This window comes from Hypanus sabinus, chromosome 27, assembly GCF_030144855.1.
Source record: "Hypanus sabinus isolate sHypSab1 chromosome 27, sHypSab1.hap1, whole genome shotgun sequence".
In the NCBI taxonomy this organism is placed as follows: Eukaryota; Metazoa; Chordata; class Chondrichthyes; order Myliobatiformes; family Dasyatidae; genus Hypanus; species Hypanus sabinus.
This window is the reverse complement of record NC_082732.1, coordinates 15,099,678-15,116,658: the sequence shown is the minus strand read 5'-3', so window position 1 is coordinate 15,116,658 and position 16,981 is coordinate 15,099,678. Positions and strand designations below refer to the sequence as shown.

Here is a 16,981-nt window from a genome sequence, read left to right as displayed (position 1 = left end):
GTACCCAGCTAGAAGCCCGAAAAGAGTTGATTTGTCACCTTGAAGTATATATTTTAGCAAAATCTTATGAGTTAAAACATATTTACTAGCAGGATTTATTAATGGAAATATACAAGCTGAAGTGAAATAATGTGTATAGCAGAAGCTGGGTTTGGCAACTCCGGTGGTATCCACTAGCTACTAGCTATGTAATAATGGGATTGTCTGAAGTAAATGAACCTCCTTGAGGCTAAATTAATCAAAACAAACTGTACTTGTTTTGATGAGCTAAGGTATATGAGTGGAAACATACAAGTTCCAGTGAGGGCCAGATTTGCAGTGAACGTCTAAAGCTCCAGGAGTCAGAACTGGAATTGGATTGCCAGCACAGCTGAGTTTAAGAATATAGCTAATTGAGCTGACAACTATTTCATTGGACCCCAGCTATGAATGGTAAGAAAGGTCTGAAGCTTGTCAATACTTCTCTATAAGTCAAAAGCTAACTGCTTATCTTAATCAACTAGAGCATATTTATAAGCTGAAACCTTGATGTGAATTGAATACGAGCTTATGAACATTAAGAACTGAAACATACATAAAGAAAATTCATGTTTTGGAATGGCCAATTCATGTAAGGTATCCCAGAAATATTGATGAACTTAAGCAGTTTTGTATGGAGGAATGGTGTAAAGTTCCACCTTGCCATTGGACAAGTCTGATCAGCAGCGACAGGAAACATTTAGTGAAGGTTATTGCTGCTAAAGGAGGTTCTACCAGCTATTAATACAAGGGTCCACTTACTTTTTCCAGCCTGGACTGTGAATGATTAAACAATGTGTTCAATAAATACATGAAAAGTACAATTGTTTGTGTGTTATTAGGTTAGGCAGATTGTGTTTGTCTATTGTGACTGAGATGAAGATCAGACCACATTTTATGAATTGTTAATGCAGAAAACCAGTTAATTGTAAAGGGTTCACAAACTTTTCTTGCAACTGTCGAAACTGAACCTTTGCATTAGTTGAAATTTGTGAACATATCAAACTTAAATAGTTGCCATATGTACAGAGTACTTGGCCATTGTATGTCATTGTAATTTTTGTGGCAGTACTGGAGGCCTTGAAAGGATCTGCATGTTTTGTTAAATGCTGTAAGTTTGTCCCTATCCTTCACAATTAACAATGATTTAGGTAATGTGAAATATTGAGCCATCCTTTAATGAATTAAAGGCATTCAAGAAAATCAGCACACATTCTTTGAACTACTCAAAATTGATATACACTGAACCCCTCTGAATTCGTGCTCGCATAACACAATTCCATTTTGTCTCAGTTCTTCTCAGTAAAGTACATCTGTGACATCGCATGCTCTCTGTCCCTTCAACAATTTGCAAAAGGATGTCCAGTCTCCATACATCTCTACCTACATCAGGAAGGCCTTAGGTCTCTCCCCTTTTAGACAACCACCACCCCCCTCCATTTTGCGGAATGTACTTGCACTCAACAACTTCCCTTTTGCCTCTTCCCACTCTCTGTAAACCCAAGGTATAGCCATGGATACCTGCAGGTGCCCCAGCTATGCCTGCTTTTTTGTCATTTGTGTGGAACAGTCCATGTTCCAAGCCTACACTGGGATTGCTACCCAACTTCTTCTACATAGGTGCTGCTTTCTACACCCTTGTCAATTTCATCAACTTTGCCTGCGACTTCCTCCCTGCCGTCAGATTTACCCTGTCGATCTTGGACACCTCTCTTCCCCTTTCTCAATCTCTATGTCTCCATCTCTGGAACCAGACTGTTTACTGATATCTTTTATAAACCTAGTGACTCTCACAGCTATCCTGACTGTATCTCTTCCCACCCTGTCACTTGTCAAAAACTTGTCTTTTTCTTTGTCTCCGCTACATCATTTCTCAGGATGAGTCTTTCTGTTCCAGAACATGAGCTGTCCTCCTGCAAACAACAGGGTTTTCCTTCCTCTACCATTGATGCCTACATCTCTATTTCCCAGACATCTACCTCATGCATCTCACCACCATCATAACAGGGATAGATTTACCCTTGTCCTTGCTTACCACGCCACAAACCTCTGCATTCATCCATCATTCTCTGTAACTTCTGCCATCTTCAGTGGGATTTTACCACTACACACATCTTTTAATTCTGTTCTGCTTTCTGCATGGATCACTGTGCAACTCCCTTGACCATTCATTCCGTCTTACTAACGTCCTTCCATGCACTTAACCCTGCAATCAGGGAAACCCCTACACCATGATTCAGGGCCCCTAGCTGTCCTTCCAGGTGAAGCAACACTTCACCTGCCTCCTATATTGGTGAGACTTGATGCAGATTGGGGCATTGCTTCATCAAGTATCTTCGCTCTATCTCGCAACAGCCCACATCTCATGATGGCCACACATTTCAATTACACTTCCCATTTTCACACTGACACCATCTGTCCACAGCCTATTCTGCTGCCATGATGAAGCAAGTGCAGGTTAGAGGAGCAAACACTTCGTAGTCCATCTTGATATTCTCTAACCTAATGGCACAAACATTGCTTTTTCTAAGGGTTCAAACTATTTTCTAACTTCCTTAAAGTTCCCTCTAAACATTTTTTTTCCCTTATTCTGGTTGCCCTCTCACTCCTCTTCTCATCCCTTCCCTCATAATCTGCTCATCACCTCCCTCTGGTTCTCCACCTCCTTCATTCCATGGTCTACTGTCCTATCAGATTCCTTCAACCATTTACCTCTTTTATCCTTTCACCTATCACCACCTATCTTCTCACTTGATATCCCCTCCCTATGCACCTAAATGCCCCCCCCCAAAATTATAGTGCGACAAGCAAGATTATGCTGCTCGTTGTCCCCACACCTTTTTATTGTGACTTCTCCCTCCTTCACTTCAAACAGTATTGAAGCACCTCGGCCAGAAACACTGACTATTCATTTTCTCGATAGATACTGATTGGCATGCCAGCCTTTTGTGTGTGTTGCTCAATATTGAAATATTCCTTTTTTCCATAATATATATTCATAAAAAGTTAAGCTCAATTATCGAAGATGCATTTAATTTTGTTAAACAGTTTGGTTTTATGCAAGTATTCAAAAATAAACTAATCAACATTGTGTCTAGATGATTTACTGACTGCTTCCTGTTTTTAATAAACCAGTTTTGCCTGCTGTGCTCCATATGTCAAAAAGGGATGATATTGTAGAATTTTAAGTGTTGTTTAATTTGTTGTTCGATGTTGTTATTTCCATGTCCTTCACCCTTGATGCTCGACTTTCAACAATAAGCCACCAAATAGAATCTTTGAGCAATGATAGCTGGCTTCAGATTACCCACCATGCTACAAATTCTCAGCAGCAATTTGAAATATTTATTGTCTTTTGCTGCCTGTGGTTGTGAGGACTTAGTTTTGAGCAGTTAAAAGATCTATGGGATTTGACATGAGAGAAGACACAACTGATCAAGCAGCTTCTTTGGAAGAGCTAAATAGAGCTAATTGTCATGAGTTTTAGAGCTCGCATAAAAATGAAATGTGTTTCAGAGAAAGGAGAGGAGTGGAGAAAACAAAAGAATGTCTATGATGGTGGGAGGACAAGTGCAATTGGTGATAGTGTTGGCTGAAGGGATGTAGCAGCTGCTCTGCCAGGAGATGAGAACATGGATACTAATACTGTTGGAATGGTGAGTTACATTGCATTTGCTGGAAATCTGAGATGAAGGAGAATGTTGGAAATACGCTGAAGACCTTTAAAGTATTTATTGAGGCACTCCCCCTGAAAATTATCTTCTGCAGACTCCAGCCTCAACCCCATTTACACACAATCACTTCCTTCTCCTTCTCCCAAGATCCATACAAAAGACTTTACTGATTGACCCATTGTTTCAGTCTTGTCTCACAACTAACTTCTTCCTAATCTTTCTAACCTCTTTTCCCTCTTATATCTGTGGCACCTCTGACTCTTTCTCCACTTTGACATGTTCTTGCTTCCTGGTCCTAACTGGTTCACTTTCACCATTCCTCGTACCTCCATTCCACGTGACGACAACTTGAGAGTCCTTTGTTGGTGTCCTATTCAGGAAGGAACAAGCCCACCCCTCTACCTCTACTTTTCTTCACTTTGCTGAACTTGTAACATTGAACAACTTATAAACTGTTCTCCGGCTTCAAGCTGGATACAGGTATCGATTATAACCGGTGTTTCATTAACAAACTTTGCCATCTTCTTCAGGGATGATTCATCTGAAGAAGATGACTGAGTTTGTCATTGAAATGTTGGTTATAATCGATACCTCTATTTAGCTTGAAGACCAAGTAAAGTTTGTCATATATGCTGGGAAAGCAGTAGATCCTTTTTCATTGAATAATTTGTCCTTTTAAGTTGTAGCTATAGAAAACTGCATGCCCTCAAGTTGCATCTGTTCCTTCTGGGATATATTGCCCAGTATTTTGTTTCACTTTTGCTTAGTCCAGAACATTAATCAATTTACAGCAAAATCAAAAAATATCTTCACATCTTTCCTTGAAATTTTCTCTTCATTCCAGTTGGTAGGCTAGCAACTGTTATTAGCTACTTTCAACAAACTCCCATAGCAATCTTGATTACACCTTCTCCTATTCTGCTTCCAGAAAGTTTTCTGTGCCATTATCGTAATTTTAGTTGCATCTATTCTGTTGCAACAGTTGCAACGCCAGTTCTTCTGAGATAACTTCCTTTTTCTCTTAATTATGAATTCACTTTCACCGTAGCTCCTGGGTGTCTCAACCACTTCAGTTTCCCTTTCCTTGCCTTGCACTCCACCAAGACCTACCTGCAATCAATCATCCTCTGAAATTTCCTCCAAATTCAAATGATGCCACACTAGAAATATCACTACCTCTGCTTCCATAAGGGCATGAGAAATAAAACAGGGTCATGTCATTTGATCTCTCGTCTGCTCCATCACACAATAAAATCATAATCAGTTGTTTAACCGCATCACTACTTTTCTGCCCAACCATGCATCCCTTAATTTGCTTGAATATGTAAAAATGTTTAGAACTCTCTCCTGAGTATATTCAGTAAACACTTCTAGTGCAAAGCATTCCAATGATACATCATCTTCTGTGTAAAGAATTTTCTGACTGGCCAGCCACAGTCATATTTGTGACTGTGATGACTGGTACTAGACACCTCAACAAGGGGAAACTGCATACCCATGCTGTGCCTGTCAAGCCTGACAAAAATTTTGTATATTTTGAACCTTGTTCTTCTAAATTCTAGAACATACCTCTTCAGTCTGCTTAAGCTCTCCTTGGGAAATGAACCTTCCATCCCCAATTACCTGATGCCATATCAGTCCGGTGAACCTTTGCTGAACACGTCTTCCTTCCTTGGGTAGGAAAACAAGACGTGTAAGTACACAGTATTCAGGTGCAGCTTCGTTAGGACCTTGTGTGATGTTAAGATCATTTTAACCTTATACACAGATTTTTTTGCAATATGGGGGGGGACATAAAACTTGCTCCCACATGAGAGCTTTTGGTGATTTATATACAGTGGTACTTGGACATGAAAAATGGACATTTTTCATCCTCTTCCTGGATAGTGGGAAGAGGTAAGGTCAGATTTTCAACTTTGGTGGTTATGGAAAGGTGTTATTGGAGAAAGAATGAATTTTGGTGAAGATGGTTGAGTGAACCATGAAAAGCACAAGTTCCTCAGTTCCTTGCATTCCCGAAGGTAGTTCTTCTTAAGCCACCAGCCATTATATCCTTTTCAGCGTTGCAGCAATTTCTTATATGTGAAACCATTCACAGTTCTCCGAATTCAGTGTACTGCAGTTGGCTTTCTCTGCATTGAGGAAGCAAATGTGAACAGTTTGCAAATCATCTCTGTTTAATATACAGTGTAACCCTAACATTTGAGTTGCCTGTCATTTTAATTTACCACCTAGTTCAGTCTTTGGCTCTTGCACAGTTTCAAGAATGCCCAACATAAGTTTGAGAAATGGTATTTCAGTACCAGACGTGTTACTGCCCTCAGGATTCAAAATTGCATTCAACTATTTTAGATAATGAGCTTTTCCCGTTAGTATCAGAGCTGGCTAGTTCTAGTTACTGTATCTGGTGTGGCCTCCTGTATATTGGTGAGACTCGACGTAGATTGGGAGACCGCTTCGCTAAGCACGTACTCTCCATCCGCCAGAAAAGCAGGATTTCCAGGTGGCCACCCATTTTAATTCCACTCCCAATTCCTATTCCGACATGTCAGTCCATGGCCTCCTATACTGTCGCAATAAGCCATACTCAGGTTGGAGAAGTAACACCTTGTATTCCATTTAGGTCGCCTCCAACCTGTTGACATGAACATTAATTTCTTGAATTTCTGGTAATGCCACCTACCCTCACCATTCCCCATCCTCTTTTCCCTCTCACTTTATATGCTTACCAGCCTATCACCTCCCCCTTTTCTTTCTTCCGTGGCCCTCTGTCTACTATCATATTCTCACTTCTCCAGCCGTGTATCTTTCAGCAATCAACTTCCCAGCTCTTTACTTCACACCCTCACTCCCCTGGTTGCACCTCTCACCTTGTGGTTCTTCCTCCCCTCCCCCCACTTTCTTACTCTGAATCATCATTTTTTTCCAGCCTCCCTGAAGAAGGGTATCGTCCCACAACGTTGACTGTACTCTTTTCCATAGATGCTGCCAGGCCTGCTGAGCTCCTCCAGCATTTTGTGTGCCTCCTGCATTTTGTGTGTGTTGTTTAGATTTTCAGCTGCTGCAGTTTTTCTCTTGTTTGTGGCTAGTTCTGGTGTCTTGTCTTCAATGTGTAAGTTAACTCTTTTCACAGACACTGTTTGAGCTGGTTATCTCAGATTTCCAGTAAATGCAGTATTTGTACCTTACCTTTCTAGCATTGTTTTATTCTCTCTGTTCTCATTCTTCTTCAAATGACTTCTCCTTTAGCTAAATTAGATGTGATTAACAGACCCTTCTCAGCCAGTGCCACCATCACTGTGTCATTGTGCCTCCCTTGGAGTCTACCTGATCACACCTTCTCCAACTTAAAAACATATTTGATTATTGACATGAAGTTTTTATGAAGTCATTGACCTGAAAATTTAACTCATTTTCTCTCTCCACAGATACTATCTGATATGCTGAATATTTTCAGTGTCTGTATTTTGCTTTCTGAATCTGGGACAAGACTGCAGACTAAAGTCACTTAATGCCACCTTACTGTGATATTATTTTCAAGAAAATCAATTGAAATAACCTTTTTCAGAACTACAGTGTTTAAAGTGTAGTTAGTTAGGTATGATGTATTAGGAAACTAATACTGATTTTTGCTTTTAACAGTTCCGCCCTAGTGCGACTCCATACATGGGGCCACCCCAGCAGTATCCTGTTCAGCCGCCTCCTGGTCCATTCTATTCTGGACCAGGTCCTGGTGATTTCACTACATATGGTAAGTATTAAGTCACTAATAATATTGGAGGCTCTGTTTCTTTTAAACAAGAACAGAATGAATGCTCAGCATTTATTCTGAGCTCATGAAATTAATTTAAATTTAACATGTTTTAACCTCAGTTCATTTCAACTGTTGTTTCAAACATAAGTTTATTGTGTGCCATGTTGGTTATTACTGATAAATATGTCTCAAAGACACTTAATTACAACCTTGTTTTGTGAACATTGGAAATAAGACCTTGAGCAATAATATTTAATATTAAAATGGATGTGCTCACTTCTTGCCCATTGATTTCTCCTCCAAAATAAGATTTTTATTAACATAATTGGATTATGCTGTTGAGACTTACTTCATTCTTATTCCAGGTCGTATTGAAATGATGGGCTTCTTTCTACAGTTGTTTTTATTCATACCCTCCTAAAGATCCTTGTGTCAATCATGCAACTTCAGTCCTACACCACATGTCCAGTAACAGCAATTGGTCATTTTACTTCTAATATCTTTATTTTATTTTCCAATATGGCTCAGTATAGGCCCTTAAGCTTTTTGAGACATGCAGGCTCAGCAATTCCAGACAACCACGATTAACCCTAACCTAATCACAGGACAGCTTACAATGACCAGTTAACCTATGTAGTACATCTTTGGACTGTCGGAGGAAACCAGAGGTTCCAGAGAAGATCCACACATTCTACAGGGAGGATGTACAACAACTGCTTACAGAGCGGCACCAGAATTATACTCTGAACTCTGGAACACTCCAAGACGCAATTGCGCTGTGCTAACCCCTATGCTACCATGGTGCACATTGGTCCACAAATGACTAGATTTATTGAGTTCAATATCAATGATTATGTTTTAGTGATTGGATATGAGTTAACCAAGGTTGCTATTTCGATAACCAGTGTCAAAAAGCCCCTTTCTTTCCAGTCCTGATGAAGGGTCTTGGCACAAAACATTGACTGCTTATTCCCCTCCATAGATGCTGCCTGACCTGCTGACCTCCAGCATTTTGTGTATGTTGCTCAAGATTTCCAGCAGCTGCAGAGCCTGTGTCAAAAATTTTGAGTTGTATGACAGTGGTGTAGTACTTGTGCTTGCCTGTCTAAATAAAATTTTCCTAATGATATCAGTAAAAGCATTACCTAAGCAACATATTGTCAAACTACTTTGACTCCCTTTGGATCATTTTCACAATCCGAATATTGCCTTGTGACTGCAAATTAAAATTTAGTTTATGATATCTGTACATTTTTTTCTGGTGATGCCATAGTCAGATGGCAAAAATACTGATGCTAAGGTATGTAATTTGCATATAGGATTTGTAATTATATATTGCACAGCTTTCTGAGATTATTTAGTATCTATAAATATTGTAATACATTTGTAATGTGTTATAAATGGTATAATGTGTTAACAATTTAGAAAGTAATGAATACCTGTGACTGCTGACAAAGATCTCAAATCATTTAACATTCATAGAAACATAAAATATGGAGATCAACTTCAGCACAATTCGGCCGAAGCATGGAGCTGTTTCCAGTTATTTCCAACTCTCAGCTCACCAAGTTACCTCGATCACTATGGCTGGCAGTATATTTTATCTGAGCTGTCAGTACTTCAATCAATGATTCCACTGCTCTGCTGCCAATTACCCTTCAAGTATCTGTTTCTTTTGTTAAATCTTAAGCTACCCTGATTAAGATTGACTTTAATTTAGGACCTTCCCCCTCCCCAACCCCAAGGTTATCTGTACCCTTCTCCATAAATGCTAAATCATGATTGTTGGCTTCATAATGTTCTAAAATTGCCAACTTTCCCATTTGCTGGATCATTTCCTATAGGTATCCAGTTCTCCACTTCACCTGAACAACCAGAGTTTACTTTTATAAACAGCATCTGAAATTAACCTTGCTGCTTTCCCAATTAATGTACTGCAGTCAAATCCCCTTTATAACTACTGTTGTTTTTGCATTTTTCAAAAACTTGCACCTCTCATACTAGTGCTTATGGTAATTGCAACTTCTTCCTCAGATCAAGAAAAATTTCCTCTTCCTGACTTTCCTACGACACCTCCTTTCTTTATATCTGTAGTAACATCAACAAATAAAGCTATACTTCATTATCTTCAGCCCTCTCGTTACCTCATCATTGTGATCCAGAAATCTCACTGCCATTCTCCCTATTATTACCTATATCACACTTTTAGCTATCCTTTCGTGCCCTCTGTTTACAACCTTTATTTCAGAGATTCCTTACGTTACCTAATTAAGTGCAGGCAAGCTACAGGCAGATATTCTCATTCAAGCAATTTTAGCCTTTCAAAACATGTCAAGGTATTTGTATATCTCCTATGAATTGTGCACACTAATGTTATTCATTGTTGGATCACTTTGCTTGTTTTGCTACCTAGTAGCCTAATCTGTAGTTTCGCTGGTACAAGTTAGGTTGCGGCTTAATTATCTCAAGATATCTTGATGACCTATAGAGAATAATTTAAATAACACACACTCTGGACATGCCGGTATCTTTAAAAGAAGTAATCCCAAAAAGGTTTGATTGACAGATAAAAATTTAAACTGTTTTGGCTGACGTCAAAATTCTAGGTTGGGTTCAACTAATTTATATTGTTTATTTAAGAAGTAAATACACATGTTGTTCATTATCCATAAATGCCCATGCATATTTCAGCTGAAATGTAGGACGGAATGTGCCTTAGCTTTAAATCGTTGTTGTAGTTTCAAGACAGTTTTAATTTACTTTTTAAGCATGTAACTGAAGCTGACTTAAGCCAGCCTTTCCACTCGCAATACTCATGATATCTGGATGGAGACTTAATTTACCCTTAATAGCAAGTTGAGGGAAGCTACGTACCCTGGAGTCACTGTTTCATCTTGTATTATGTCATGTGTTTTTAAAAAGATAACTGATCACATTCAAAATCCCAAATTAGTAATAGTAAATCTAATTTTATTTCAACACTGCATATGCTTAACCAGTTAGGCAGTTTCCTTACTTTTGATTATGATTCACCCAAGTGCATGCACACAAGCACTTTGAAACAATCAAAAGGCCAAAATAGTAAAACTAATATAGATGCGCTTCTTAGTATTGAAAAAATGAACTGATTCTGCCTAGTGTGTGTGGCTGTGGATGGTGGATAAAATCTGTTTGGGGAAGGCTTGAAACATCTTGGGGAGATTGTTTTTTCTTCATGTTATCAGGATTATCTTACTTACAGTAGTTGCTCTCATTTAAACCAAAGATAAAATGACAAGACAGTCCAGTAATGTACAACTGCTTAAACAATCTTGGTTAATGAAATCTTCATTTGGCCAGGCTGTTAGCTCATTGAGAATGTTTTAATCATTTATTCCCTGATAAGCAGATTTCTACTGGAGATATAGAGACTGTTGTTTCATTATCTTGCATTTGCTACATTAGGAAAATTGTTCACAATTATGGGACAATTGAAGGCCCAGCCGCAGCTCATGAAGACAAAAGAAAAGCAGTTCTTCATTGCTGTTAGGTGCTTTTTGCAAAAACTACAGGTCTGCATCCAGCTGTGCCATTATTTCCTCTGATCCAGTTTTTGCACGTGTTTCAAATCTGTAGCATGTTGGAGAGATGCTGCTTCTCCACATGTGGTGAAATATAGTCAGCCAGTGATCCTTTCCTTGGGTATTTAACAGTAATTAGGTGGAGTGAAAGGTGTGATGCTAGCTGCCCACCAATAGTGTTTACCATCTATTTCCACTACTATCAAATGGCAGAGGTGTAACAATTATAATATCCTGTTATAATTTTTATCCATATGTTTTAGCTAGTACCTAAAATGGAAGTGTATTTTCTCACAAGCAAACTTAATTGATAACATTGTCTGCAAGGATGTGAATGATTTTGATAAATGGCCAAATTTTGCTTTTCATTTTAGTCTCCCTTATGCAAAGCAACGCAATCACTGTTAGGATCTTTGCAATCACATTTGAAATGAGGCCTGCCTTTGAGATTTTATGTAGTAATATTTTATCATCTATTTTTAAATCAAACAGGTTCTTCGAGTTGTTTGTTTACTCCCATTTTAACTTTATCTTAATTACGCTTTCCCTGGATCCTGTACCATTTCTGGACTGAATGGCAGAGTTATGCCACTGTCATGTGAAAAATGTAACAATAAGCAAGCAGGGGGATAATTCAGACCTCTGTTTAAATTTTAGAAAACGTAACACTTTTTTATAAAACAGATTGAGTATTTTCAAAATAGTTTAATCCAAGAATTGCTAGAATCATTCCACTCCTGCCACATTTCCAAGGCTAGGCACTGAAATGTGATCTTTCTTTCCTTGGCCTTGGCTGAGCAGTGAGCAACAGGGAATGTTGGGACCCGAGGCTAAACAAATTTATGTTCTGTTTCATGCCTAGCCTCAGAAACAAGGCGCAGAGGGTGGCCCCAATCAGGAGTTCAGCCACTGTGTGGTGAGTTTTTATAAAAGAAACAGTTTTTTAAAAATCTGTCTGTATATTTAAAGGCATGTATATCTTTAAGATTCTCAAGGGAATACATAGCAGGCTTATATATATATGTATATGAATAAGTGTAGTATTTAATTTTTCCTTTTTTAATTTTAATAGTAATCCATGGGCAGATGACCTATTTCTTGCTTCTGCCAACATTGCTTTATGTTGCCTTCAGGAAGAGGACGGTTTTTGAAAGGCTGCCCCTAGCTTGCTATGTCCTTTCTGGATAGAAAGATGGGGTTTAGGTCATGGTATATAAGGGTCTGAGGACATATCACTCTGTGCCATGTTTTTTTAATTATTTTTTTCATCATGTAATTGTAATAGATCACTATATTAGTATAGATACTAGCACACCATTTTTGCCATCTTTTTATTTTTTTCTGGAATGATTTCCCCTGCATACATTGGTTTATTCTTTGCTATCATTTTCAGTTCATTTTCTCTTAGGTTGACTTTTATACCAAAAAGAGCAACAAAATGATCAAGTTGAGATTTGCAAGATTTAACTAGTTCTCAGGTATTTTAATTCTTTAAGTAGTCATCTGCAGCTAAGAATATTCATGTAGGTTTTTCAAGACTAATGAATGAAATGCAAGAATATAAGGCATAAATCTAAAATGCTTATTTGTAAACTTCGAAACTGAATGTTCCATCTTTACAATTCTAAAAAAAATGCCTGGGTTATCACATGAATACACATGAATAGTACTTCTTCCTCTACCTCTTTCATGCTTTCTCTCCTCTGGTTTCACTGCTTCAGGATTTTGTCAATGTTTCTTTATTCCATTTGTTTTCATTTTCTTTGTTTCTTGTTGCCGCCATTAGCTCTTCTGTTTTGAGTACATCCAGGATATCAGTCTAATGGCAAACTTCATGCTATAGAGGGAGAGACCTGGTTAGTGCCCAGGTTGTAGATAAGAATATTATTCTTGTTATTCTTTTGGTGGCTTAATACAGCTGAGGAGCTTGCTTTGGCCACTTGAAAGCAGTTAAGAATAAATCAGTTTCTTATGTGGCACTGAAAGCACTAAAGGCTAGATAATTAAAAAGAGAGAAAGCTTGGAGATGGTGTGTGAGGGAGGATAGGCAGGTGATAGAGAAGGTACGCGCTCAGATGGACAGTTTCAGATGTGTCTATTTTAATGCAAGGTGTATTGTGAACAAAGCGGATGAGCTTAGAGTGTGGATCAGTACTTGGAGCTATGATGTGATGGCCATTACAGAGACTTGGATGGCTCAGGGACAGGAATAGTTACTTCAAGTGCCAGGGTTTAGATGTTTCAGAAAAGACAGAGAGGGAGGCAAAAGAGGTGGGGGCGTGGCACTGTTGATCAGAGATAGTGTCACGGCTGCAGAAAAGGTGGACCCCATGGAGGGATTGTCTACGGAGTCTCTGTGAGTGGAGGTTAGGAACAGGAAGGGGTCAATAACTCCACTGGGTATTATTTATAGGCCTCCGAACATGGATATCGAGGAGCAGACAGGGAACCAGATCCTTGAAAAGTGTAATAATAACAGAGTTGTCGTGATGGGAGATTTTAATTCCCCAAATATCGACTGGCATCTCCCTAGAGAAAGGGGTTTAGATGGGGTGGAGTTTGTTAGGTATGTTCAGGAAGATAAATCTACAAGAGGAGAGACTGTACTTGATTTGGTATTGGGAAATGAACCTGGTCAGGTGTCAGATCTCACAGTGGGACTGCATTTTGGAGATAGGAACAGACAAGTTAGAAAAGTATTTAATTGGAGTAAGGGGAATTATGAGGCTGTCAGGCAGGAAATTGGAAGCTTAAATTGGGAACAGATGTTCTCAGGGAAAAGTACAGAAGAAATGTGTCAAATATTCAGGGGATATTTGTGTGGAGTTCTGCATAGGTAGGTTCCAATGAGACAGGGAAGTTATGGTAGGGTACAGGAACCGTGGTGTACAAAGGCTGTAATAAGTCTAGTCAAGAAGAAAAGAAAAGCTTACCAAAGATCTAGAAAATTATAAGGCTAACAGGAAGGACTTAAAAAGGAAATTAGGAGAGCCAGAAGGGGCCATGAGAAGGCCTTGGCGGGCAGGATTAAAGAAAACCCTAAGGCATTCTATAAGTACATGAAGAACAAGAGGATAGGACGTGAAAGAATAGGACCTATCAAGTGTGACAGTGGGAAAGTGTGTATGGAACCGGAGGAAATAGCAGAGGTACTTAATGAATACTTCAGTATTCACTATGGAAAAGGATCTTGGTGATTATAGTGCAGACTTGAAGCAGATTGAAAAGCTTGAGCATGTAGATATTAAGAAAGAGGATCTGCTGGAACTTTTGGAAGGCATCAAGTTGGATAAGTCGCTGAGACAGATGTAGCCCAGACGACTGTGGGAGGCAAGGGAGGAGATTGCGGAACCCCTGGCGATGATCTTTGAATCATCAGTGGGGACAGGAGAGGTTCCAGAGGATTGGAGGGTTGCAGATGTTGTTCCTTTATTCAAGAAAGGGAGTAGAGATAGCTCAGGAAATGAAGGAAGAGCAGTAGATGTAGTGTATATGGATTTCAGCAAGGCATTTGATAAGGTACCCCATGTAAGGCTTATTGAGAAAATAAGGAGACATGGGATCCAAGGGGACATTGCATTGTGGATCCAGAACTGCCTTGCCCACAGAAGGCAAAGAGTGGTTTTAGATGGCTCATATTTTGCATGGAGGTCAGTGACCAGTAGTGTGCCTCAGGGATCTGTTCTGGGACCCTTACTCTTCGTGATTTTTATAAATGACCTGGATGAGGAAGTGGAGGGATGATTTAATAAGTTTGCTGATGACACAAAGGTTGGAGGTGTTGTGGATCGTGTGGAGGGTTGTCAGAGGTTACAACTGGACATTGATAGGATGTAAAGCTGGGCTGAGAAGTGGCAGGTGGAGTTCAAGCCAGATAACTGTGAGGTGGTTCATTTAAGTAGGCCAAGTATGACGGCAGAACATAGTATTAATGGTAAGACTCTTGGCCGTGTGGAAGATCAGAGGGATATTGGGGTCCGAGACAATAGGACCCTCAAAGCAGCTGCGCAGGTTGACTGTGGTTAAGAAGGCATATGGTGTATTGGCCTTCATTAATCGTGGAATTGAATTTAGGAGCTGAGAGGTAATGTTGCAGCTATATAGGACCCTGGTCAGACCCCACTTGGAGTACTGTGCTCAGTTCTGGTCACCTCACTGCAGGAGGAAAGTGGAAGCCATAGAAAGGGTCCAGAGGAGATTTACAAGGTTGGTGCCTGGATTGGGGAGCATGCCTTATGAAAACAGGTTGAGTGAATTTGGCCTTTTCTCCTTCGAGTGACAGGGGATGAAAGGTGACCTGATAGAGAAGTATAAGGTGATGAGAACCATTGGTCATGTGGATAGTCAGAGGCTTTTTCCCAGGGCTGAAATGGTTGACACAAGAGGACACACGTTTAAGGTGCTGGGGAGTAGGTACAGAGGAGATGTCAGGGGTAAGTTTTTTACCCAGAGAGTGGAAAGGGCTGCCGGCAACGGTGGTGGAGGCAGATACGATAGGGACTTTTAAGAGACTTCTGGATAGGTACATGAAGCTTAGAAAAATAGAGGACTATGGAGAAGTCCAGTAATTTCTAAGGGTCTGTTTTGTGCTGTAGGTTTTCTATGTTTCTAATTAGGTATAGCTTACTTTCTTCTCTGAAGGCAAGGTGTGAACCAACTGGATTTCCATGCAATCTGATGCTCACACCACTTTTACTGATTCCACCTTTTTTCATGGAAGAGGTTTTGAAATCAAATTCCGGTATTTGCCATGGGAACAATCAAACTAAACTTGCATTCTCTGGATTTCTATCCTAAAATCTAATTGACACAGTATCAGATTTTATATGAGTCTGTTGCTTAAAGTCTCAGTTGAAAGGCTTACTTCTTCATGCACTGAAAAATAAACTGAAATCCATGATAACAAGTATGAACTTTGTTTTCTCCTGCATGGGTACCAATTGTGCAAGCGAGGTTAGAATGTTTTTTTCTTATTGAATTATGATCGTGGTGTGCTAGAGAAACTGCCATAGCAATGTAATGTAGTTGGCTGTTTTCGTAATGGAAATAGCCATCAGTAACTGAGAAACTTTGCTTGTGAACTTCAATTATTTTAAAAGAGGCTTTTCCAACATGTTAAATTAACTGCAGCATGATGCTTCCATATATAAATATATGTAAAGCTTGTTGTTCAGGTATTCAATTAGTTACTTTGTTGTTTGAATTGAACACTGTTTGTAATTTTACAATAATGATAATTGCTGAGTTAGGAAACATGAAGAATAAGTTAATTATTCTACTACTTCCTTTCCCAGTACAAAATTAACAAAAAAAAACCTGTTGTAGCATTATTCCTTTCTTGTAAATCTTTGGAAGTTCACAATTGTAACTCTCAAAGAGAAGTGATCAACTAATGTTACCGGTTATGTGTCACTAAGTAGTTCCATTTGATCTCTCAGATTAAGAATGCTCATCATGTGATATTCAAACTAGTTTATTAAACCATTACATCTGGTCAGCATGAGCAGTTCATGCTTGACCCATTGTGTTTGGGAAGGTATGTCTAGTAAAGATAATTTATTGTAATTTGGTTGAGACTGCCCTGATGGTCTTACAGCTGATCACAATGAATGACCTTTCTACTGAGAACTAGATATTGAAACAATCAACTTTTAGAAGGAAAGTGAATGAAGTCCTGATGAAGGGTCTCAGCCTAAAATGTCAACTGATTATTCCTCAACATTGATGCTTCCCAACCTGCTGAGTTCCTCCAGCATTTTGTGTTTGTTGTTGTTGCATAGGTTGTTTCTTGTAAATATTACCGTGCTGTATCTGTTTTCAAAGCATGAAATACAGTTGCTAAGAAAAAGGTCCAACTCATTTGAAGTCTGTAGATGGAATCTTATTTCCTCTACATTTGTGGATTTTGTTTTGATTCCACAAGCATTGTCATCTCTTTGGAAGTCACAAGTACTATTTTTCATGCAAGAGGTGTT

At 39.1% G+C, this 16,981-nt stretch overlaps 1 protein-coding gene across 9 annotated transcripts in view; it reads left to right on the top strand.

Moving 5' to 3' along the window:
• LOC132382001 (eukaryotic translation initiation factor 4 gamma 3-like) overlaps positions 1-16,981 on the top strand; it is a 315,701-nt gene that overhangs the window by 182,081 nt on the left and 116,639 nt on the right. For 8 of the 9 annotated variants that reach the window (XM_059951770.1, XM_059951766.1, XM_059951765.1 and 5 more), the window contains 2 exons: positions 7,335-7,443; positions 11,869-11,922. In XM_059951770.1, the coding sequence (XP_059807753.1) occupies positions 7,335-7,443; positions 11,869-11,922 (163 nt within the window). The remainder of the gene's footprint in view (positions 1-7,334; positions 7,444-11,868; positions 11,923-16,981) is intronic. The other variant, XM_059951769.1, reaches the window with a different exon arrangement.